Here is a 12,454-nt window from a genome sequence, read left to right on the forward strand (position 1 = left end):
ACTACTGCAACCTCTCTGACATTAATCTCTGAGATCCTTGGTTCCTTCAGCTCTAACATGAGAATAATATCAGGATAAGAGGATGAAATGAGTTAATACCTGTCGTTCTAATTCATGTGAAATGGTGTCTAACATATGAAGTGTTCAGTGTCAGCTCTACCATCATCACTGCAAAGGCAGTTTTACTCAGAATTCTACCACACTGGATTATTAGGTTTGCCCTTTAATGGATTCATTATAGGAAAAAAGAACACAAAGAAAACATTCACTCTTTCATGCTTCTTGCTTAATTGAAAACTCAAATAAAAAAAGGACTATAAAAGACAAAAAGTAACTTTATTGACTGCTAATCTTACCATGGCATGCCTATAAGAAATAATTACAAAATAATGTAGTTTTTAAACACAATTTTGGTTTTATCCTGATATGATGATCCTTTCACAGAAAGGATTACTTACAGTTTATGTAGATATAAAGCTCATTGTTGCAAATACAAAGGTAAATGTATAGAGGCAATATATACCAAACTGGTATACTGACTAGCAATGGATATGTTAACAAATGCAGAATAAATAACAGCTTTATACTTTTCTTTTCCTGCTTTATTTTTTTAGGACAATTTCCAAATACAAAAGTGTGGAATAATCAAAATGGATTTTCATATACATATATATAATCCTGCTGCAAACAGTAGATGAAAAAGCAAAAACGTTCCTTGGCATGTTTCATTTTTAAAACCCACAAAGCTATTCATAAATCCAATTAGAAAGAGGGTGTGCAAAACCACCAACAATGCTGGTGAAACCCTGAAGATCTGATTCTGGTTGAAGTAGAGAGAAAAATAAAGAATAAAGCACAACCTGTTTAATTAAATGATTTTTTTTTCCCCTTATGTTTTAAATGTTTTTTTTCCCCCTATGTTTGCAATAAACACTAAGTGCTAAGGAAATGTACCACATTATGATCCGGGCCCTTCAGAGTTCAAACTCTACCAGGAATTGCATCTGTAAGAAAAGATGGATTATTTAATGACTTACAAGTAAAACAGTCATTAGATGATCCTTTCCTTTGATACTTTTATCCTTTTTATACAGAGACTGAGATGTTTTCATACTTTCTGGTATCTGAAATTTTGGTTCTTTTAAAGGGTTTGATAAAAGCAAAATAATTTCATGACTCCAAGACTCCACAGAACTTTTTCTTTTTCTTTCAAAGCGTTAGGTTAACTAATTTGACAAGGCTATGTTGTATGCACACTGATCAAGTCAGGTCTGTGCATGGGCACAAGGGGCAGCTTGGGGGAGTAGGTTTAGTGGTCACCATTTGTTTTATAATACTGACTCCCATCCACGGGTAACACTGCTTATGTTCTGCTGTACCCTAAATCTAATTTTTTGTTCCCTGAAAACATAATTTTGTATAAAAATATGACTGCTTCTTTAGAAAATAATATATAGTTTTTCTTTCAAGAAAACCTGGCAGATAGAAAAAATGGTATATTAAAAAATGGTAAACAAAGGTTATAAAATACTAAATCATTAAAAACATCTCATAGAAAGACATTGTGCTATGAAGTTCTCTCTTGAAAGCATGAGCAACATTTTTACTGTACATCAAAAGGCTAATAAAGTTCACTTTCCTGACTTGGTTTCATTATATATCATAACAGCAGCACCACAGTAACTGTCTTAAAAACGGCCCTTTCTGATACACTAACATTATCTCTGTATATTTTTACTTAAAAATTAATGAAAAGATACCCTCGGGTCAGTGGTTTTCAATCCTGTTGTGTGTTAGATCCATGGTGGAACTTTAAAAAGGAAAGTCAATTCTATTTCAGTTCCACCACCAGAGACTGATATTTAGTCTGCAGGGGTATACCCAGGCATTACATATTTTTTGAAAGCTCCCCATATAATTCTACTATGCAACGAGGGTTGAAAATCACAGCAAAAGACACCTGAGAAAACAGTCATTCTTAACTTGACATACAGAAACTGATTGTCTGCAAGTAACAATATTTAGGGTACATCCCAATGATCCAATGATGTACCTTAAGTATTTAGCAAGGATACATGAACACAAAATAATCATGGAAGCCAAAATAAAGAGAGTTAGTAAGCTCCAAACACATATAAACACACACAATCCCATGTATTTATATATGTTTAACATATGCATATAGTTAGGGTACTTTCATTGAACAGAAACTAGCATCACCATAAATTGTTACTGATAATTAAAAAACAAACAAAGCACCATTAAGCACAAACATTTTTTAAGATATCTCCATAGTTTTAAAAGAAACCAGTTTTACAAACTCCAAGAACGCTTTACGATAAGAACACATTCATTCTGTTTCTTAGATGAGGAACTCAGCTGAGTCCTAGGGCTTTCTGAAAGAGCAAAGAGTAGCGAATGGCACTGACCAGGCATGAAGGAATCACAAGGCATCACAGCGGGCAAAGTCTTTTGGTTATTGCTTAATTCATGTCTTCTTGACTGGGCTGGCACTTCTTGTAAGTACGTATCTTTGGCTTGCTAGAACCACATGATTTTGACCACTTCATTAATATTCACTTTCGGACAGCCTCAGTGAGGCAGCAATGGCTATATACTAGGCAACCGTCTCTCTTTTAAAAGAGAGAAACTTTCCTCTCCTCCCTCAAACCATGAGAATTTCATGAAGGAGTGATTAAGAAAAATTGTAAGCAAACAGAAACCTAACATCTTTCACATGATAAACAATGTGGTGTGCATATTTGAACTGAAAAACAAACAAATGAACAAACACACACTATAGTCCAATATTCTGAAGACTTGGTAACCAGTAAAGCATATTTCATTCCAAAGAACCAGTGAACTGCCTGGCACTCGTCTTGCTGTGCATTCTCCGTAGTTTTTTTTACCTCTGTGTAATACTTAAAGTGCAACTGTCCCAAGGCTTTTATTTCCATCACAACTATTATAAAGAAAGAGCTATGTTTGGGGTGAAGAAAATATGGCACAAGTATCAAAGAAGGAACCATGGCTTTCACAGCCATTAGCAAACAGCAGGCTGCCTGTACAGCTGCTCGCAAATGGACATTATACAACAAATTCTGGAACTTCATCATGTGTGAGATCCAGAGAGAAGTACTTGCTGGTTCTTTTGACTGGAAAAGCGTCTTGGATGTTAACACACTGCTGAGCTAAGCAGCTGTTGCAGTAGAGGCCTTCCTCATCTAGTTCATGGCCACACCCAAAAGTGTAACTCTGAGCAGTGTCCTGACACAGCCCTGCGATGCGTAAGAAGTCCTTCTGATAAAGTCTGATGTCATCAAGGCTCAAGCTGTGTCGATCGGTGGAGGTCTTTGGTTTTCGACATATAGTCTGCAAAATAAGGGAAGGTGGAAACAACTTTAAGAGCACAGACTACAGCCAAAGCTTAGCAATATTTGCTTCAAATATTGCTGCAAATGGAAGGGCTGCACAATCATAAAAGGTTAAAGAATTCTTATATGTTAGAAAGCGGTTTCCAATCTGTGGTCTCTGGGCCTCTGAGGCCCTATGGGGAAAAATATCACCACCACCATCACCAGGAATAGCAGCAGCTAATGTTTATTGAGTACATACTGTGTGCTGGGCCCTGGCTTATACACTCACCATGTATTAACTCATTTAATCTTCCTGTTAGCTCTAAGAGGCGGGTTCTATTATTCTCCTCATTTTATAGATGATTAATCCAAGACAGAAATAAATGTAACAGGAATCTAAGCATCTCTAGTATTTCAGAAATAAAGCAACTATTTTTTTTTTTTCGGAGGTACTGGGGCCAGGGATTGAACCCGGGACCTTGTATGTGGAAAGCCAGCACTCAACCTCTAAGCCTCTGGCTTCCCTGAGGTGTTTTTTTCATTTGTTTTGCTTGTTTGAACCCAGGACCTCCCATGTGGGAGGTGGGAGATAGACCGCTTGAGCCATATCCATTCCCAAGCAACTATCTTTTTAATAAGCCTATATAGGTTAATACTCTTTCTTGTTTTTTTCACTAGAATATGATAATTCAGTATGACAACACTCTCATGTTATAGTCTGCTAAAATTTCAATAAGAAATGGGAAAACAAAACAAATATCACTCAAGAAACACCGTTTGAAGAATTATTATTTCTTTAAAGTCAGAGTTCTTGTGTAGAAAAATAATACAAAGTGTTCTTGGTGTTGAAAAGGTTGTGAGTCAAGCACCAGGAGTAGAAGTCAGTCCTAAACACTGAAAGAGACTGTTTTCTGCCAAATGCTTTACTCAGCAGGGAGCAGACTTTTGGGACTCATTATCCCAAGAGGTGGTACCGGCTGAAAAAATAAATAGGTTAAAAAAAAAAAAGTTCAGATAATTACATGAATGGTAGATACTTAAGGGGTTATTTAAGGAAACTAGGCATTTTATCCCTAACTCTGGCTGCTGAACACCATAAAGGACAACCTCATTTGAATAAGATACACTTTTGCTAGAGGCTAAACTGCCAGGAAGAAAACAGGATCTGAGTCAAATGTCAATCTTGACACCAAGACATTTTATTAGACAGTGTTACATCTGAGAACCCTCCGCATATGATGATCCTTTGTACTTTGTAGTCATCCCTGGCTCCAACAGGATTTTACATGTAGAATTCCTTTGGTCCTCACCACTAACTGACAAAACAGGCAAATATTTCCCCATCCATTTTGTAGTATAGACTCTGATTCTTTTTTTTTTTAATTTTCAATTTAATTTAAATTTTCATTTATTCTACCCCTGTCCCGAGATGGCTCCCTCATTTGTCTGCTCATTATTTTCTGCTCATTGTTTTTTGCTTGTTGTCTGTTTTTCCTTTAGGAGGCACCAGGAACGAAACCTGGGACCTCCCATGTGGGAGGCAGGCACCCAAATGCTTGAGCCACATCTGCTCCCTGCTTGTTTTTTTTCTCCTTATCTGCTTATTGTCTTTACTCATTGTTTGTCTTCTTTAGGAAGCACTTGGAACTGAACCTGGGACCTCCCATGTGGGAGCCACATTCACTCTCCAGAATCTGATTCTTAACTGTGTCCCATAAACACTTATGTACACAAGAGTTAAAACCAAGGGCAGAGCCAGGATTTAGACCCAGGCAGTTTGAGTCTTGAGCTCTCACACTTAATCATCATGCTCCAGATACTGCTTTAAAAACAACTCTGGGCGGCGGACTTGGCCCAGTGGATAGGGCATCCGTCTACCACATGGGAGGTCTGCAGTTCAAACCCCGGGCCTCCTTGACCCGTGTGGAGCTGGCCCATGTGCAGTGCTGATGCGCGCAAGGAGTGCCGTGCCATGCAGGGGTGTCCCCCGCGTACGGCAGCCCCACGCGCAAGGAGTGCGCCCGTAAGGAGAGCCGCCCAGCGCAAAGTGCAGCCTGCCCAGGAATGGTGCTGCACACACGGAGAGCTGACACAGCAAGATGATGCAACGAAAAGAGACACAGATTCCCGTGCCGCTTATGACAACAGAAGTGGACAAAGAAGATGCAGCAAACAGACACAGGGAACAGACAACCGGGGGAGGGGAGGGGGTAGAAATAAATAAATAAACCTTAAAAAGAAATCTGAGGGAAGCGGATTTGGCTCAACTTATAGAGCATCCCTCTACCATATGAGGGGTCCAGGATACAAACCCAGGGCCTCCTGACCCGTGTGGTGAGCTGGCCCACGTGCAATGCTGATGTGCACAAGGAGTGCCGTGGCACACAGCGGTGTCCCCCACGTAGGGAATCCCATATGCAAGGAGTGCGCCCTGCAAGGAGAGCCGCCCCGCATGGAAAAAGAGCAGCCTGCCCAGGAGTGGCGCTGCACACATGGAGAGCTGACGCAGCAAGATGACACAACAAAAAGAGATACAGATTCCCAGTGCTGCTGACAAGAATGCAAACGGACACAGAATAACACATAGCAAATGGACACAGGGAGCAGACAACAGGTGGGGGTATGTGTGAGAGAAATATATAAAAAATAAATCTTTAAAAAAAAAAAAGACTGAGTTTTCAGAAAAATCATGTTCACATTATGGTTAATTAAATCAAAGTAAGAGAAAAAAAGGAAAGAAGGGGAAAACAGGGGGGACAAAGAAAAAGCCTGAATGCAAGAGAAAAAGAAGGCAATAAAAGAAACGCGCATGGGGTAGGTGACAGAAGCAACAAAGAAGCAGAGAAAGTCCAAGAAAGAGAGGTACATAAGGAGAAAGAGGCTGCACAGACAAGTGAGGTGAATACCAGATGTAGATTATACCCAAATGCTGAAATCATTTCTCTCTTTTAGCATTTTGATAGTTTACCCAGTGAAATAGGTTATCAAATTAAATTTTCTAGCTTAGCGTTCTCTGAGAGTTATCTGAAAGGATAACTAGAGCATGTGAACTGTTCTGCCATCACACACCTGACAAGAGAATTATTCTCCCAGGTTGATGAGGCTAATCAACAAACACACACATACAGAGTTCACCTGAAGCCTGAAAATCAGCAGCTTCCCACCTATATAAAGTGTGAAACAAAGTACTTAATTTATCCAAATGAAAAATCAACTGAAAGATACATGGAACTAGTAAATAAAATGGAAATAATTTCAGAATAAAGCTAAAATGTATCTGTTAAAAATCATTTCCATAGGGTTTTAAGTCTCTGTTCTTTAATATATATATATATACTTCAGTTCCTACTTTAAATTTTCAATTCTTTTAATACCTGTGGAAGAGAATCAGTACTCTGGCCACGAAGTTTGACCACTGTTTCTGAAGAGCTGGAGGTGGAAGAACCAATTTCTTTCACAATCAACCCTGAAGTAAACACAGAAAAAAGAAAAAAACAAAACAAAACAGAAAATAATAAAATAACAGAAAAAAACACAAAAAATAATAACAGGGAAAAAAAAACCCATATTCTGATGACTACTACTACCAAGAACGGAAGGCCAAATATTAACTATTACTGAAAAAATCTCATTGTGTTTTTTGGTGACAGACAGCCAGGATAGAACACGTTCTCATGTTACAGTAAATAGAAGCAAGGGGGTAAGTATGGGATTAGAATACAGGAAGGAGTTTAGAGTCTGAATTTTCTAAAATAAATTTCTAACTAAGCTATTTATGATGAAGTTAGTGATTAAAAACAAAGGCTGAGCAAATAGCAGTCTCTTTACTATAAGTCATAAATGCTTCTCTCCCACCATTTTTCACATAACGCTCACTTTGAACTTAAGTCCTGCTGAATAGTAACTCAGTACTCTAGATTTGATTCTATTTAGACATATAGTGGTTAAGTGCGGGGGTTATGGCCCCTGGAGCAGACAGATCTGGGTTGGAACGTGGCCCAGACAAGTAATTAGCTGTGTGTCCTAGCCAGTTACTTAACTTCCCTGTGTCTGTCTCTAAAAAATAGGGCTAATAAAAATATTACTCCACACAGATTTAATGATGATTAAGGAGTGATACATGAAAAGTGCTAAGTCTAGGGCCTGCATATGGAACACACTCAGTTCACAGGAGCTTTGCTTGGCTCTGACATCAGGGACACTGGGGCACATAACTGTTGCAGCAGATCCCACTAGTAAGAGACCAAAATGGGAGGCCAGAGTGAAAATTCTCACTCTTTGAGAATCACCCTAGTGTTCACAGCTAATATTTTGGATACAGAAATCCAGGGCTAACACTTAAGCTATATGACTGAGTGAAGCACCTAGAAAAGAATGTTTCAGAAGGTAAAATTACCAAGAACTGGACACATAAGTGATCACTGCTGAAATTTTTCTTGCAAACAAAGGAAATAAATGAGTAGATCAAGCCCCAGCTGTATAAGGTCAAATGGTTTCTTAAAAAATGTACATTCCTACCTTAGGGAAAAAAAACCTTAACTAACGTGATTTTTATTCAGCCCACTGCTAGTAACCTACAGAAACAGCCTTTTGTGTTTTATACCTTAACTCTTTTGAAACATCTCATATGAATGATTCACTGTCTAGCACATACTTTGCATATATTAAGTGCTCAATAATTAGTTCAACAGAAATATGAAATACGAAAACATTCCCAGCTTCCAGTCAGGCAATTTAAAAACTCAGCGATGCTCATGCTTTGGGGGAGCATGGACTTCTGTGCCGGCTGGCGCTCGGTACGGTTCCTTTTGGACTTCTTGGTAAATGTGCTCCTGTCTACCACATCCATAATTAATCTGCTCCAAGATCAGAGCTACCACTAGAAAAGTTCCCACCAAGGCTTGTGCTTAGAATTCTGAAACAAGTCAAACTTTAGAAAGAATGAAGGACACAGTGGCATATCTTCATCACCACTCAATCTTAGCTCAATGCTTTGTTTAAAAAAAAACGTTTAAATGCTCAAATTATAGAGAATTTGGAAAATCAGGAAGGTGCAAGGAAGAAAATAAAATTTTCTATAATCCTATCACCCAGAGAAAGGTTATTAGTATTTTCATGTATTTTCTTTCTTTTTTAATATACATATAATAAATTTGTTGTTGTATTTTTTAAGGAGGTACTGAGGAATAAACCCAAGACCTTGTTCATGGGAAGCAGGAGCTCACCCAGGCCTACAACTGTTCCCCATACAGACATAATTTTATAATTTGAAGTCATTCTGTTCATATAATTTGTATGGTTTTCTTCACCTATATTTTATGTTAAGTATTCTTTGAAAATCTATTTAATGGCTGCATAATATTCCATTGCATGGACTGAGTATAATCTAACCACTCATTGCTAACCATTTGGATTATTTAATTTTTTGGCTATTATAAATAACATTGCAGTAAGATTTTTTGTATATAAATCTTTAAAATGGCCGTCTTATTGTTTATATTTCATTTTTATTTAAAATCACAAAATTAAGAATTCTTATAAAAACACAACACAGAAATATGTAAGTCAAAGTAAATGTGTCCTTCATATCCTCCTTCCCTTAATTTGGTATATAATGTTTTAGACTGTTTTCCTTCTACACACATATACAGACACATCTATACACCTAAAATGTAAATCTAATTGTGAATTTATATTTAATATACATTGAAATTTGTAAGGAGAAAATTCAGTATAATAAAGCAAATGGGCAAAAGAAGACAATGCTTTATATAGTAAATTTCAGAAGGTCTAGAGCAAATTGGCTGATGAGTTGGTGGGGTACAGTGATTCCCTGTAACCTGTGGCAGGTCTATTCCTGGTAAAGGGCCTGGAAGCCATGATCCTGCTAGTTTGGCAAAAGGAATTCTGAAGTAAAAGGTGCTTCATGTGCTTGCAGAGTTAAGTGCCGGGACGATGGGGACTGGGAAGGTCTCGTTCATCTCTGATTCCCCGTGTCTGGCACAGGCAGAGGCTCCTAAGAACCCAGGGACTGTGTGCCTGACAGGGCAATGGCAGTTAATTCCAGCTGCAATGGGATCTTTGGCCCAATCAAAGCTTTCAGTGGCAGAACAATAATCACCTAAGCCATTTCAACTGTGGTAGTTCCTAAGACAGAGTTCTTTAAAGAACAGAGATTAATTCATGACTTGTTGCAAAAGCAGTCAGAAGTACTGAGGTTTAAAAACAAAACCCATACTGCTGCCATTGTTTAAAAATAAAGATAATGTATTTCATAGTAAGAAGCTGTAATTGGTTTACAATGAATGCATATTTTCTAGAAGAATTCACCAAATACAGATTTTGAGAGTCTTTTTATGTCAATCCTGTTTTGACACTTTTGACTCTAGACTCCTATGCCAGTATAGCAGAGTGGAGGGAGGGGGTTAAGGACAAAACAAAACAATCCTGGAGACCTGACTTATGATTCTATCCATGCAGCATTTGTCCTCTCTAAAATACAGGTTTTCTCTTGTACAAAAAGGAGGCTGGACTGAAGGGTCTCCCTGACTGAGAACCCTTCCAAATGCATTATGTGATTGTCTGATTATCTGATTTAAAACAGCAAAAAAAGAAAGTCCTATTATATATCTTTTGTCCACAGCATGGCATAGAAGATATTAATTCCCAGTCCTGGGTGATTCTCTCTGGAACCACTCCTTCTCCCTTTCCCTTTCTTCCACACATGGTACCTGATCCTGCAGTTCACTACACTCTCATGGAAAAGCTCTTGTTCCCATCCTATTTCTGATACAGAATCTCCCATGTCACCACTTCTAATTTCTGGGGCACCTGCTTCTTAGTCCAGGACAATCCAATACCTAATGAGAAGAACTTCCCATAAGATCTCACCAGAGTGTCCATTCAGCTTCCGTGACATGAGCATGTCTTCTGTGATATAGATGCACATGTCTGGGCTGACTTCCAGGGACTCTTCATTCACTTGCTCCAGGTCTCTGGGGTCATCAACCAACATCTCTATTTCTGACACAGAACAGGGAAAAGACATTTAAAGACATGAAGGAAAATGGCTACTATAATCCGTACCTCCACACTTTGAGGGAGGCCATGTAATTATTCATACTTGAAAGTAAATTTGCTAATGAGACTCTTCAATAGGAAACTCCAAGAACAATTCTCAACTAGATGTTCTGTTCTTTACAGGATTGCTGTTAGTTAGCTACATGTCATCTAAAGCCCATGCCTTATCAATTATTCCTTATTCTTTAAGAAAGAAGAAATGCTGTATCACTGAGACTGACAGACTGTTTGGCCTAAAGCCAAAGCACAAATGTTTGCAACAGGCAGAGTGAGTGGTCCACTAAGCTATCCATTTCTCATAGCTGCCTACTCTCAACGCATTTAATCAATATTTGTGCCCTAATTATTTGAAAAGTAAAAATAATATAAAAGAGACACACAAATGCTAGCTTTGGGTGATATAGGCTAAAGGTCTTATCTCACCTCCTTAGCACTAGTTCCTAGTAGCCAAGTGTCTTATTTCTTTTAGGCTCCTCCACTGTTCATCTGGTCACATGGAAGATACTTAATTAACCAAATATCCTAGGTGTAAATCTTTACAATATTTCTTCATTTAATTAGTTTTGGGCTGAAGTCCAAGATGTTCTTGTCACTATCATTGCACTCCAACTCTGCTGTCCAAACAGCAGATTTAATCTGGGAATCATAAATTTAGATTTGAGACCTGCAGGACTAACCTCTACTCCACTTCATAAAAACCCACAGGGCTTAGAATCCACAACCACCTGACCCTGTGCCTGCTAAGGATCTTGACTAGAGGGATGCTTTGTTCACAGCCAAACACAAACAACTCCATCAAGGCAATGGGGAAGATGGTAAGACACATCATCTTCTCTAGTACTACTTCTCAGTTGCTCCCCAGATATAACTTCTATAGAACCAATACTTGAAAACACTGGGAGAGAAAAAAAGAAGAGAGCCAGTGACAGATGGGAACTGTGAGCATGGAGCGCCTAGGGGATGGGTTACCATCATCTTGTGAATCCTCCTCTAGTCGGTCCTTGCCACCACTCTCCACCCCTGAGGTGTGGGAGCTGCCATGGCTGGTCATGGAGCTGCAGGTTTTCAGCTTGCGGTGGATGGCACTGCCTGAATAGCTGTCCTCGGGTCCTGTGTCCCGGGGTTTGGTGTCTGCCTCAATGCCTGAGGTGTGGGAACTGCTGTGGCTGGTGGTGGAATGACGAGACAGGCGCTTGTGCTTCATGCTGCCCGCACTGCTCCCACTGGCCCGCGACCGCTTTTCCAGCTGGTCCATGTCAAGGTCCAAGTTGTCACTGATGTAAGATTCCCGGTACTGCTTCTTCTCTATGTGGTCAGGAACACAGCTTGTCATTAATTTCAACCAAGACAGAAGGAATGGTTGCTTAGCTTACACGAGTCATTTGGCCATGAATAAGAATAATTTCACATTCAGGATCTAGTGACTGGGGTGGTGATAATTTAGACATAAGATACACTTAAGACGACTCTGAAGTGAATAAAAAGCAGGACCACAGATTTGACGGGGATATCTACACTACTTAAAGATTTCTGAAGCATCAAACACTATAGAACAATACTACTCCTAGTGGTCAGGAGACTACTTATCTGCAAACTATGTGTTAGCAGTCCATTAGGAAATAAGTACAGTCATTGAGAATAAGCATTTAGAAACTTTTAGAGCAATTCTGTATTTTGTAAAACTAATTTCCTATTTTGCAAAAATATCAGTCCACGGCAGATTAGAAATTTAAAAGAAATAATAACCCAACTGGTCCTTTTCCACAGGTAATTTCAGAAGCACTGTTATAGTAGACCACTTAACAAATATAATTATGCTAATTAACAGTCATTTTGTTTGTTCACTAATAGTGGTCCACTGTTAGCTCAGCTCTTGCTGTTGAATACAATTTAAAATAAAACTATTCTTATGAGAATTTCTTTCAAAGAATTCTAAATTTTAGATTTTCATTAATGAAACCTACTTTTCCTCTATTTTAAGTCAATTAGTGAGGTTTTCTCATCTATTTAAGAGAACA

The 12,454-nt window shown here is 38.6% G+C and overlaps 1 protein-coding gene across 6 annotated transcripts in view; it reads right to left on the reverse strand.

Moving 5' to 3' along the window:
* Positions 1 to 317: 317 nt before the first annotated feature.
* The window catches only part of FRMD6 (FERM domain containing 6), a 265,450-nt gene continuing 253,313 nt past the window's right edge, over positions 318 to 12,454 (reverse strand). For all 6 annotated transcript variants that reach the window (XM_058293426.2, XM_058293425.2, XM_004454088.4 and 3 more), the window contains 4 exons: positions 11,406 to 11,741; positions 10,248 to 10,379; positions 6,731 to 6,822; positions 318 to 3,372 (listed from right to left, as the gene is read on the reverse strand). In XM_058293426.2, the coding sequence (XP_058149409.1) occupies positions 3,088 to 3,372; positions 6,731 to 6,822; positions 10,248 to 10,379; positions 11,406 to 11,741 (845 nt within the window). In that variant the 3' untranslated portion in view covers positions 318 to 3,087. The remainder of the gene's footprint in view (positions 3,373 to 6,730; positions 6,823 to 10,247; positions 10,380 to 11,405; positions 11,742 to 12,454) is intronic.

The sequence above is a fragment of the Dasypus novemcinctus genome, chromosome 3, assembly GCF_030445035.2.
Source record: "Dasypus novemcinctus isolate mDasNov1 chromosome 3, mDasNov1.1.hap2, whole genome shotgun sequence".
NCBI lineage: Eukaryota > Metazoa > Chordata > Mammalia > Cingulata > Dasypodidae > Dasypus > Dasypus novemcinctus.